The 12,936-nt window shown below is 39.0% G+C and overlaps 4 protein-coding genes across 4 annotated transcripts; 3 read left to right on the forward strand and 1 right to left on the reverse strand.

Annotated features, from left to right (window-relative positions):
• Positions 1 to 561: 561 nt before the first annotated feature.
• Positions 562 to 2,188, forward strand: EAE97_003693 (uncharacterized protein; the record flags this gene model as incomplete). Its single annotated transcript, XM_038874205.1, has 5 exons — positions 562 to 833; positions 887 to 927; positions 976 to 1,071; positions 1,120 to 1,495; positions 1,546 to 2,188. 5 exons carry the CDS (start codon positions 562 to 564, stop codon positions 2,186 to 2,188), a joined length of 1,428 nt encoding a protein of 475 aa, XP_038734814.1.
• An 808-nt stretch (positions 2,189 to 2,996) lies between these two features.
• Positions 2,997 to 4,891, forward strand: EAE97_003694 (uncharacterized protein; the record flags this gene model as incomplete). Its single annotated transcript, XM_038874206.1, has 3 exons — positions 2,997 to 3,935; positions 4,250 to 4,391; positions 4,533 to 4,891. The coding sequence occupies 3 exons, from the start codon at positions 2,997 to 2,999 to the stop codon at positions 4,889 to 4,891; spliced, it is 1,440 nt and encodes a 479-aa protein (XP_038734815.1).
• Positions 4,892 to 5,406: 515 nt separating this feature from the next.
• Positions 5,407 to 11,093, reverse strand: EAE97_003695 (uncharacterized protein; the record flags this gene model as incomplete). Its single annotated transcript, XM_038874207.1, has 15 exons — positions 5,407 to 5,580; positions 5,634 to 5,719; positions 6,439 to 6,693; positions 6,959 to 7,044; positions 7,097 to 7,131; positions 7,188 to 7,241; positions 7,298 to 7,342; positions 7,391 to 7,582; positions 7,658 to 7,780; positions 7,836 to 7,943; positions 7,994 to 8,230; positions 8,283 to 8,416; positions 8,475 to 8,573; positions 10,179 to 10,937; positions 11,006 to 11,093. The coding sequence occupies 15 exons, from the start codon at positions 11,091 to 11,093 to the stop codon at positions 5,407 to 5,409; spliced, it is 2,475 nt and encodes an 824-aa protein (XP_038734816.1).
• Positions 11,094 to 11,241: 148 nt separating this feature from the next.
• EAE97_003696 (uncharacterized protein) lies at positions 11,242 to 12,131 on the forward strand (the record flags this gene model as incomplete). Its single annotated transcript, XM_038874208.1, has 2 exons — positions 11,242 to 11,691; positions 11,802 to 12,131. 2 exons carry the CDS (start codon positions 11,242 to 11,244, stop codon positions 12,129 to 12,131), a joined length of 780 nt encoding a protein of 259 aa, XP_038734817.1.
• Positions 12,132 to 12,936: the final 805 nt, after the last annotated feature.

A 12,936-nucleotide genomic window follows, 5' to 3' on the forward strand; every position in this document is an offset into this window, starting at 1 on the left:
TTATTTACACAATCGCTCATTTTTGAATAGAAACATATCTTTCGATAAGTTTCAGTGACGGTGAGATTATGACATGCAGATATATAGGGAGATTCCTTCCAGTGAAGGTATGCTATTGAAAGAAGTTAATGCTTTTGGCTATACTCAAAACGGGATCGCGAACTATACTTGGGATGCAGAAATCTTGATTATCTCATAAAAATCTCTGCTTTCAATTTTTCAATTCAGACAAAGCTCTTGTGTGAAATTTTGACAGCTTCAAGTAGAGGTTAAAATGATTTGAATTTTTGACTTATCCGCTACCTTGATCTCAATAAACCCTTTTATCTACGCAAAATATTTGTTAGCAAGCACGTTGCAGCTTGTTTTATTGAGGATTGACAAGGTTTCTCCGTTCGGGTACCTAATTATTGCTATAGCTTACGGTTTTCAGTCAATGGCATTTATCCTGTCAAATCCACTTGGAACTTGCTCTATCTTTTCTGTTTTACGTCCTTCGTTTCGATATTGGTTCTTAACAGACACCCGCCATCTTTCACGGAATACCAAAAACATATAGCAATGGAAAAAGAATCGGAACTTATTAATGGGGATAATGTGAATCAAGGAATTTCTGAAATATCCTCTGCGACGCCACCTACGCCCATATCGCTTTCTCCGCAAGAATATCGAAAATTGATCTGGAAAATTGATCGTCATGTTTTGCCAGCTTTGTTTACTCTTTGGATAGTCGCCGTCGTTGATCGAGGCAACATCGGGAGCGCAAATATCTTCGGCATTCAGGAGGATCTTCATATGCAAGGAAACGATTCAACATGGCTCTCCTTATCGTCGTTATTTGTTTTATTGTCTTCGACATTCCTTGCAATGCATTACTGAAAGCTAGCACACCACGAGACGTTATTACTGGCGAAACCTTCCTTCTAGGTTGCAGTCTCTTGCTAATCATTCCTCAACATAACTAACATTATATAGGAATCGTAGCTATTGGAGAGGGACTTGTCACAAATCTTGCGGGGTTCTATGCCATGCGTTTTTTTGTGGGGTTATTCGAAACGGGACTCATCCCAGGTATTTTCGACAGCCATCAGCCTAGAGACAACACTAATAGAATTATAGGAAGTGTCTTTATTCTGAGTCAATATTATCCTCGGTATGAAATGCAATGGAGATTAAGTATGTTGATGGTTGGCAATGCCCTTGGAACCGCATTTGCTGGACTTCTTGCATTTGCTATTGCTGGTACCAATACTTCCAATGGGTATAATGGTTGGAGATGGATCTTCATCATCGAAGGGTGCATTACTGTTGCAGTGGCGGTTGTTGCCTACCCATTCATGCCAAAGTGGCCGCATCAGGCAAAATGGATGTCCGACGATGAAAAGACTTTTCTCGCTGATGCAATCAAGCAAGGAGGGGTTATTGAACCGAAGGGTGAGAAGTTAGACATACACAGATTCGTTGGCGTTTTGAAGGACTGGAAGATATATGTAGCGTAAACGATCCACCCAACTTCTCCTTTGGCTCTAAACTAATCAATCTTAGTGGTATTCTTCTAGCGTTTACAATTATGACGTCAGCTAGCGTCGGGATATTTACACCAACTATTGTTTCTGGCATCTCTGCTCATCAGGATCCTCGCCACGTACAGGTTCTCTGTATTCCAGTCTTTGTTGCAGCGGCAGTATCTTCATTGGTAGCTTCATTTTTATCAGATTATTACAAACATCGTACAGCATTCGCTCTTTTTGGATACATTATGATCGTAGCTGGTGCGATAATCTTACTTAACCAAGATCATGTCAACGCGCATACCAGATATGGAGCGGTCTATCTCCTGGCTTGTGGAATCTACATTGCTGTACCAATAATCTGGACAATTCTACCAAATAACGTTGCTGGAACGTACAAGACGGGAATTGCAATAGCAATTCAGGTCAGCATTGGGAATTTGGGGGGTGTAGCTTCAACTCTTTGCTTTGCAAGTACCAAGGCACCATCTTTTGTCTTGGGATATACAACCATTGTGTGGATGACTTGTTGTGCTGCGGTTCTCTTAATTATCTATGCATTGTTTTTGTGGATGGAGAATAGGGCTAGAGCAGCTGGTAAAAGGGATTATTTGTTAGAGAGAGAGGATGTCGACACGCTCGGGGATATGCACCCTTCTTTCAGATATACTTATTAATTGCTTGATTTGGTAAGATAATCGGCGGTACTGAAGTAGCAGGTGACGTTAAAAAAGTTATATGGCGGAAGGATTTCGCAGAGTCGAAGTCTTTGAGAAGGTTCACGACTCGCAAACATTCATGGAAGGAATTGTTCGCTTAGTAGTGGGAGCACCTCAAAGTATCATTTTTCCACTTTCAGGTACCTAGGTAGTACAACGCGTTATTGAAGGACAATCTATCAGTCATATACTTTACTTTGAGCTCGATCTATGGAGTTTTCTGCGTTCCACATAGGTTTCACTGTACTTCGGAAGTTGCTAGACCCTTGAGATTCACGGTTTCGTATTTACTTCCGAGGTTACTCGACATACTCAGTGTAATGTAACAATCGGAATTGTCTCTAAAGCTTATTCGCTCTTCCTTGGTTACCACGACGAAGATTTGAAAAATTAATTTTTGCATTATTTCTATACGGCCAAGTGTTGCAGTGGGGTTTCTAGTGTATCTTTGTGTCTAATGCTATATAATATCACTCAGCTACGATGTTTTTTGAATACAATGAAATCACCTTCAATCGTTGTCTGAAGTAGCAAATCTGCGGAGTGTGTACTAGAAAGTGATTATTATTCATATTCAATAGTCCGTGTCTAGTTTAACTACCTCTTTATAGCACGTCATCATATTAATTCACCTACTTACCAGCGTTCCAGCCCCGGATACTTAATATTATAACGTCACCACCTCACTTGGTCTTCCTTTTTACTTTCATTGATTGCATCTGAAATCAAAGTCTCACCCCCAGCGGCGATATCTATTCCAAGGATCATGGCGAGCTCTACCACGGCTCCGCCGGCCTACGAACCAAGCGAGCCCCTTCAAATCGCTATAATCGGAGCCGGCCTTACAGGCCTCACCCTCGCACTTTCTATCTCCGCTCTCCCACTGCATCAGCGTTCACACCTCCACTACATCATCTACGAATCCCACCAGCACTATTCCGAGATCGGCGCCGGGATTGGATTTGGCGCTAGCGGTCACCGAATCATGAAACTCCTCCATCCCAAATTCTGGGAAAATTACAGAGCAATTGCAAACTGGGGCGAAGATGACGTATGGTGGGATTTTGTAGTCGGTGACAAAGTCAGAAATTCCCAAGGATTAGCTGATGAGAAATGGGAAGGAAAACGAATCGCACAGGTACGGATGAAAGAGGGGAGAGAGGGTCAAAGTACCGCGCATCGAAGATCTTTGATGGATATTCTGATCAAACTTCTTCCTTATTCGTGCGATGTGAGGTTTGGGAAACGTTTGACAGGGATTTCATCTTCCAATTCTGATTCAAATCATCCGAATTCTAAAGTAACACTTCAATTTCAAGACGGTACAACCTCAACCGCCGACCTAGTAATTGGTGCTGATGGCGTCAAATCTCTCTGTCGGGATATAGTACTCACGCCGACTTCCAACGCCGAAGCGCTCAAAGCGCGGTTTACAGGGAAAATAGCATATAGAGGATTGATACCGATGGAAGAGGCGAGAGCGAGGATAGGAGAGAAAGCGGATCAAAGGATATTTTATTTGGGACATGGCGGACATGTGGTTTCGTTTCCGGTGGAGGGAGGGAAGAGTATGAATATTGTTGCGTTTGCGAATCGGGAGGAGGGGGTTTGGGAGGGGGGATGGGTGAGGGAGAATGTGGGAGAGGAGCTGGAGAGAGATTATTTGGATGGGCGGTGGGGGGATAATGTGGAGGGGATTATGAGGGTAAGTGAATGGTGGTTGGATCTTTTATTTGCTTATTTAAGATGCCTTTTTTTCTGTTGATCTTCCTTGCGATGTTCATTTTGTGGATTTCACCCAAAGCCGTTGTAATTTTCGGCTACATTCGATTCGTCAAACTACCTCGACTCCTTTATGTATCTCTTGATGAGAATGTCTTCTCCACCTCTACCTCATCTCATAAATTTCAAATCTGATATTCACTCCTATCTCATCGAATCTCATTTTCCCAGTTTTGTTTGCCCTTTTAATCTCAATTCTATTTTCTAATAAAAGACCTACTAACTCTCCAATCACAGCTCATCAAATCTCCCTCCTACTGGGCAATATTCTACCATCCCCCCGCTCCGACCTTTCACCATCGCAGTCTACCCATCCTTCTCATCGGCGATGCTGCTCATACCACTGCTCCCCATTTCGGACAGGGCGCTGGCCTTGGTAGTAAGTTTCCTTTTTTCCCCTCCCAGCTGTTCATCGTCTACACCCTCCAGAATAGTCTGTCCTCCATATTCAATCCCTCCAAAAACACTTCATTATCCTTCCTACCCCACACAAAACATACTAATCCCCACCCGCTCCCAGTTGAAGACGTATACATCCTCACAAAACTTCTCTCGCACCTGCCCAGCACTTCTCACTCTTCTTCACCCAGCTCAAATCTCCGCGCCCTCTTCACCGCATACACACAAATCCGACAACCACGCGCGACAACCACGGTATCTTCTGCTAACTATTATGGTCGCATGCTTGATATGGAAGATCCTATTATATCTGATAATCTTTCGCTTATAGCAGAGAATGTAAGGGGAATAGCGGAGACGATTTGGGGATATGATGAGATTGGGGAGGGAGAAAGAGCGGTAGCGATTATGAGGGGAATTTTGGCGGATGGTAAGATTGAGGATAAGATAATAGGGAGAGATATTGAGGTAATGCGATAGCTTGAAGAAGAGAGGTTGGAGTTTGTTGCTGAATCATCTGATTACCTATGAAATGTATAGAAAAGAGTAATCAGACATATATTGGAAGATTATGAATAGAATCAACCCGAGTTGAATTCACTTGCACTTGATGGGGACTGTTTTCGACTACTAATAAGCTTAGACATTCAAAATTGCTAACTAGTAGGTATTTTGACAATTTTGGCAAAGAAATCGAGATGAGAGGTTTTGGAATGAAGAAAGTAAAAGAGAAGAAAACTTTCATAAAAGTCATTTCTGCATTCGTTTGACGAGTTCAGATCATAAAAATAGAAATAGTCAAAGCAGAAAACAAGAAGATAGGAGATAAGAACTTGATAACTTCAATTCAGATGAATGTGATCGGCTTCCTTCGCCACTGGTGAATTCCTCCATTCGGCCCCTGAGTACGAGCCCATTGGTTGCCTCCTTACAACTTTGCCAATTATTTCTCAACTATCGACGACCCTCGCTTATTTGTTGCTCCTCGTTAAATATTAAGAAGGAGGAAGTAGAGTGGTCATCGTATTCTTAGGCGTCACAGTAGTGACTGCATACTTGCCAGTAATGCCTTCCCATTTGCCTTTGACGTAAAATTCATACTGTGATGCTGTGGTAAGATTATCAAGATAGTTTACGAGGTAGCTGCTGCGCTCCATAGCCAGTTTCCACTGTTGATCATATAGATTAGTAAAAAGATGACAAAGGGCATGAAATCACGTACCTCCCAAGGATCCGCGTTAGCCAGTGCATCGTCACGAATCTCATCGGTTCTTCTGAACTCAAAGGTGCTTTGGTGATCGGAACAATCTTCAATATCGAACCATTAGTACTCGCTACAACGAGTGTGTTTTCGAATCACAATTTTCCTGTTTTGGGAAGTGCGAAGATAAAAATGGATATTGGGTGTTGGATTAGAAGGAATGTAACGAAAAAGCTTCTGATACTCACAGACAGTGTAGGCAATAGTATTTCCCGTATTTCGTATACGGGTTAGTTTAGTAGTGCGTATCGAATTTTTTCGAAATACATACATATATGGTGCAGAATTCAACACCATTAAAAGTATTCAATATCATTTAGTTATTCAACACTATTAGCAATATACTGAAATACTGGAATCCAATATAATATCTTCATTCCTATCCAAATTAGACAATGAAATCCCTTGTTTCTAATCTAATGTATATAGGAATGGAATTTTATTGCCTAATTTGAATAGAAATGAAGATATTATATTGGATTCCAGTATTTCAATATATTACTAGTATTATTGAATAACTAAATACATATAAGAGTGATATAACCTCCTTTCTATATACTAGCTGCAATATCAATATGCTAATACGCGCCACAGTTTCACTGTAGTATACTATTGCCTACACTGCTCACAGACTCTGTCTGATTGTTTGAAGGCAGGCTTCCGAGCAGCCGTGTTAGGATCTGAAGCGTAGCTTCCCCCACCACCTTGATAGTAGATGAGAGTTAGTATATGCAATCGAAGTGGCATATAAGCAAAAGTGACTCACCCCATATCGTATACCCGTTTTGGAATCTCAATCTCGGGACAACCTTAACTTTGGCTGTGTATGGTAAAGAAGTTTTTTGAACAAAAACCTTCTGATTGACACAGTTTACACAATTAGCAGAGAGTGTAAGCTGTGCAGAGGTCGTGGAGGTGTAAGTGGTGGATTCTGAACGAGATTTCATCGAGGAAAAGTTTCCATTGAATGTTGCCTTCAAGTTTGCTTGCCAGCTGTCATTGACTCCCAATTTGTAGCCGACTGATTTACAATGTTAGCAACTAATCACCATGAAGTTGAAGGTGCTGTCGTTTTTCCAATCGCAATGCTCCGACCAATCCAGCTATGACAATTCTGAGCGTGAAATACGAATCACTTCTCAACACTAGGAAGTCCGTATCTGTTGCGAAATTTGCATTAGCTTCACTTGAAGCAGCGTACTACTAAAGGAGGAATCTCTTTGAAACTATATTACATATCCAAGGTGCACGAGTGGAATCTTTTCAAAGACGGAGACTTAACATACCTTCAACTCCAGCGTTTACGCCCCAACTTTGACTATCTGTGATAGTACTTGTCACGGCGCTACTTGCGCCGACTGTGACAGTAATTCTAGGAGATATCAGCTTTGTATTCTTTTCCACAGCTTCTGGGTAAGACTTACGGAGTGTTTTGAGCTGGATATTCGGTCGTGTCAAGCTATGGCATCTCAGTAAGCAGGTATCCAAAATGGTAAGGCAGAGATTCTCTTGTACTTTCAGTGGTTTGAGATCAGTGATAATTGGTTTACACCATATGATATCCGAGACCTGAGACATCAGTCGACATCTAGCTACGTATTCAACACAGTGGGCGCTTCACTTACCTCAACAACCCAATCGAAAAATTCGATGTTCGTGCTATTATTTACCTTGACTATATTCAGTAAAGCTTTTCTAGCTTGGAAAGCAATACTTACATCATAATAACCATTTCTAGGAGTATTGTTTAAGCGAAAGATTCGAGAGTTTTGCTGGTTTGGTTTGGTGGGGTCTGTTACAGACATGCCCATGTCTTGAGGTTTTACGTCACTTAAAGTCCAAGCCCCAATATACGACATGCCTAACTCTGAAGCAAGCCCACTGCAATTGATTTTGATATTGTCGACGACCTAAGGGAATATGGTAAGCATTTTTCTGAAACGTGATCAGGTTGGTAAAGGCAAAAAATCTAGAAAGTTCAATACATGTTCTTGAATGGCTTTTATGGCAGCCAGATTCCCATCCAGGCCATCCACTTTATACGAATTGTTACGCTGTACTACCTCAACGAGAGCAGGATATGTTCTTGTCTTCCATTCGTTCCATTTCTGATGCAAAATTAGCTTCCCATGTTTTCGCAAATAATTAATGTGAGTGTAATACCGCGAGAGCTAACTCCTCTTCACCCTTCTTCTTACTCATGAACAACATCAATTGCGTTGTAATCTTGGTGTCCAAAGCCGATGTGCTAATAAAATTATTTGCTAGAGTCTGGCATAGTTAGTTTTTTGGAGTAGATGATTTGATCCCAGTCAACTCACTTGATCAGTGATAGGTATAATTATCTCGCTAAGAAGTGCCTGATTGTACACAGACACGACTTCATCATACTTGTCAACTTTGGCTTTTCTATCGAGCTCAAGTCCGATATCAAGTTGCGATTGGTAAGTCTGTATTTTTGTGCTTGAAATTGCCCCATTTGGCAAGGCATGGAGATTACCTTTAGCCAAGGTAAATTTGTTTTTCGCAATTGTCACGGCCGCATTAGATAACAATATCTGTTGAATTTAATTACTCAAGCGTCGATAAATATCCGAGAGTTGAACATACAATTTGGACTCTAGTGGTGGTTGGTAGATCCAAGTTAAGATCAATAAGATCTAATTGATCTCGACAAGATTGAATAATAAGAGGCACTTGACCTGCAAGCTCGGCGGTAATATAAGCCTTGTAGGTATCACATGCTATAAATCGAGACTTAGCACATCTTGAAAGGGGTCCTCGCAGGTTAAACTCGCGTACCTGTGTTGTATGTGTTGACAAAATTCGACTTTTTCTCGGATACAAACACATCGAAATGCATCCCAAATTTGGAGGCCAATGCTGTGGAGACCTTGTTTTCTGTGCAAAATAGAATTAATGCATCCTGGAAACCATGATTTAGTATGTGGAAGTAAGAACCAGAGAGCTATGTACCTACTTTGATCAGGGTATGATTAGTTATTGTTTCAAATGGTTCAGGTTCATATACAGTCACCGTGCACTTCTATTAGCCGAAACTCCACAAAACGCGTTTTTTTACGCATTACATTCCCACAATCACATTTTATTATTTTAATTATACTTTTAATTCATAATATATAATATATTGGAGATACACAAAATGATTCTTATAAATGTTTTATTTTATATATATATAATAAAATAGTTAATAAGATAGAGGAAGATCTTAGTTTTTATTGAATTGTAAAAAGCCTTAAACTCTCTTATGGAATTATATGATATATCCTTTTATAAGATTTAATATATAATAATAATATATATTTATTATATATTAATTAATTTAAATTATATATTAAATAAGATAAACAAATATTATTATAATATATATAATTATTTTCGAAAATTATATATAAATAGATTATTCAAAAGGTTGAATTTAATTATAATGTTAAAACTATTAAGAGGATTTTGATTAAATATAATATAATTAATTAAAGGTATAAGAAGAAATCAGAACTTATATTAATATATATTACTAAATAGTTTAAATAATATCTAACTTATAGGAGATTAATAATTAAAAAATGAGATTTAGTTATATTATTAAATAAATATTTTATAAAATAAAAAAAATAAAAAAGATTAGAATAATACTTCTATATTAATTTTTAAAAATGGAATTCAGAAATAATTGAAATATATGGTATAAATAAGAATATAAAGATTATATATTAAAAAAGCTTTTGGGATATTAAAAAAAGTAATCTATATATAATAAATAAGGATTTTGAGAATATGAAATATAAGTATAATATTAAATCTTATCTTAAGGTTTTTGAAATTGAAATAGATTTTATTTTCGAAAAGCTTAATTTAGAATATAAATTTATATAGAATAATATTTTTATTTATTATATTTATAAGATATAAGATTGATTTCAAAAAAAGAAGATTCTTTTATTAAAGAATTAATTTTCTTATTCCCTTAATTTTAATTCTATAAAGTATATACAATAAGTTTTAAAAATAAGAATATATAAAATATTTTCTAATATTATTATTAATAAAAGCAAATCAGAATATGTTTATTAAAGATTAGAAAATTGTTTACAAACAACTTGGGATATATTAAATAAAGAATTATTTAATAATTTGAAAGTTAGTATATCTTTTAAAATTAAGATTTGTATTATAACAAATGACTAGTATATTAAATATTAATAGATTAAAAGTCAATAATAGAATAATTTTTATATATATTAATAATATAAGAATACATTATTTATTTATTCAAATTTGATAATTTTATAATTCTTGATTGATTTAATATTTAATATTGAAAAAGGGTGGTGTAATATGTAACACCATAAAATAAGTGGGGGGGGTGGATATAAGTGGCCTAGTACTGTAGTGGCATGATAGAACTCTGGAGCTTCATGACAAATGTTTGCTTAAGACTGTCGAATATGACATTGAGGCTGGCCTTGATCTCTGCTTCGTTACTCAACCATATTGCCTTTTGAGCAGCCATGGTATTGTCTGCTGCAGTTGTAAAAAGATCTTTCTTGTCTTGTTTGTCAGACCATAGGTATTCGTTATCCAGTTTTTGACGGAAATCTGATTTTGCCGTGTCGCAACCAGAGGAAGCACTAGTGTTGTACTGGTTGTCGTTACCAACTTGCGTGTTCCTCCCAAGTGTGACCAAAGTCTCTGTCAAAGTCTTTATGCTAGCCTGAGATAAATCAGTAGCCCAAACACCCCAGGAACTAGCCGCCTTGGATTGTATTCCAGACTTGTGTAGATCAAGAGCTGATTGAATTGTTGCTTCGTATTTATCGGGCAATGCCTGAGGATCATACATGTCTCCTTTGGTTTTAAAGGTGCTTGAAAGGGTGTTAAACATAGTGAAAGCATTGTTAATGTCTGTCCGTGACTGTAGAATACTACCTGTTGAAAAGATCTTCGATAACTCATCTCCGATTGAGCCAACTAGATTGGTCAAGGTAGTGGACATCAAGGTTTTGATCCTGTTAAGGTTTGTCGCAATGAGATCGGCTTTGACGGCAGCAGTGGAGTTCGATGCAGTATTTTGTGCAGCCCGAACAACATCCACTGGCATATACGAGATGGCACTAGCAAGCTGGCTAAGAAGTAGGTTCACACTGCCATCGAATTTAATGGAAAGTAATTGAGTTGACAAATTAGGATCCCTAAGTATGGTGTCGGAGACAACGCTCAACGAATTTGCGAAATCAATTCGTACTTTATTCAAAGCATTGTTCTGAGACTGCTCAAACTTAATCAAATCTGCTTTGAGTGGAGAGAGTCACCTGCTTGGGCGCCTGATCGGAAACTTTTAGAAGCCAATGCCATGGGAAGAACGGAAACAAGATATATATGATCCACTATATCGACCATTGGTTTACATTGTCGAAGCTCTCCAGGGGCTTGAAGGTTGGTCCAACTCGAGAATTCCTGACAGGATTGCCATGCTTGGAAATTTGTGCACAAATGGAACACGATTGAATACCGAAACCATACAAAACGTCGAAGGTTTGGGTTCTCCATGAGCACAAATGTTTTTGCGCTCGCTCTTCTTAATGGAGATCTCACTTTGCTGTCGGCTCTGCACGGCACACAACCAGGAAGAAATTGCGAGGGTCTCCAATGCTTCCCTCTGTCCAAGTCGATCAGGAATTGTTCTCTGGATTCACAAGATCCCAGCGATCGTATCTCCTACCAACTCGACACACATGTTCTCTCAGAGAAGGGTCTCGGAACAGAAGGCAATTTTTGGGAGATGACGGAAAAGATTGACCTTTGGAGCTCGGTCGATGCCCTCGAGTTTTTAGAAAGTCAATGGAATAGGATGATGTCAATGTGTCTCCGGGCAGAAACTTCCAATGGCAATATGGACGCGACGCTACGCGAAGACATTGACGAACTGGCGATCTGGGCGGCGTGGTCAGTGATTCGATGCCTGCATGCTAATACCAAGTACCCCCAACTTGCCATGGTAATTTACAATTGATTGAAGTGCTTTGCCATGATTAACCTGGGTCAAAAGTTACTGTTGTTGGCGAAACCGAGACAAGTGGCTTTGACGAGACACTTTCCTCGGAACAGTTCCAGGCTAAGGGAAGCGGTATTGAATGCTTATGTATCTCAGACCGATTATGCAAGTACGGCTTCATTTTCGCTGGCCGCCTTGAGGATTCGGATACTGATGAACCTTTGACCGCTGTCTTTGACTGCGATAACACCGGTTACATATTCACACCACGAAGTACCTCATTGACCGAGCCGGTCAAATTAGGACAAGAACCTGTATCTTTCATTGTAGTGAAGCAAGAAAGCCTTGCGCAGCAACATGTTCTATGTTGTGAAAGGCTCGTACGAGGAATTTGGGGAGATACGACATCCAGCAAACCGTGCTGCTTAGCATGGAATATCTAATCAAACTCCACTCAAGTGCTTCCCGGTACAGATATGCAGACAGCATCAGAACATGATCGGACTATAGGGAAATTATTGGAGCTTCAAATTACCGACAACAACGAATTTCAGCTTGATCTTCCAACGCTCGATAAAGCTCCTCTGAAGCTCCCACTTAAGTCCGACATACCAAAATACCGCTATGAGTTTACCACTTATTGTAGTGCCTATGATTGTTCGCTAGTGAACACTAATTACAGAGCTTGACAGGCTTGCAATATGATAATCTGCAATATCTGTCATCTCAAAAACCTAGGATGTGCAAGAGCACACGTGCCTCGCCACATGATTGTTTTCGAGAGGCAGCAATTTCCAGTCGAAGGTTCTCTACATCTATGCATTATGCTGGGGAATTTGCCAGCTCTCAAGCGACTGCTCCAACTCGGATATATGAAGTATGCAGGTAAGGACAAAGGATTACTGGTCATCGCAACTAGACCCGAGAACGCACCATACCTCGACAGCGTAGGCAATAGTATTTCCGGTATCTCGTATACGGGTTAATTTAGTGGTGCATATCGATTTTTTTCGAAATGCATACGTACGTGATATGGAATTCAATACCATTGAAGATATTAAATATCATTTAGTTATTCAATACTACTAGCAATATACTGAAATACTTGAATTCATCATGAAATATTCATTACTATCCATATTAGACTATGAAATATTCATCCCTTAGTTCAAGTTATATAAAATATCTATTCTGTAGTCTAATATGGACAGGAATGAATGTTTTATAATGAATTCCAGTATTTTCAGT

Source organism: Botrytis byssoidea (genome assembly GCF_014898295.1).
Source record: "Botrytis byssoidea strain MUCL 94 chromosome Unknown BBYS_006, whole genome shotgun sequence".
In the NCBI taxonomy this organism is placed as follows: domain Eukaryota; kingdom Fungi; phylum Ascomycota; class Leotiomycetes; order Helotiales; family Sclerotiniaceae; genus Botrytis; species Botrytis byssoidea.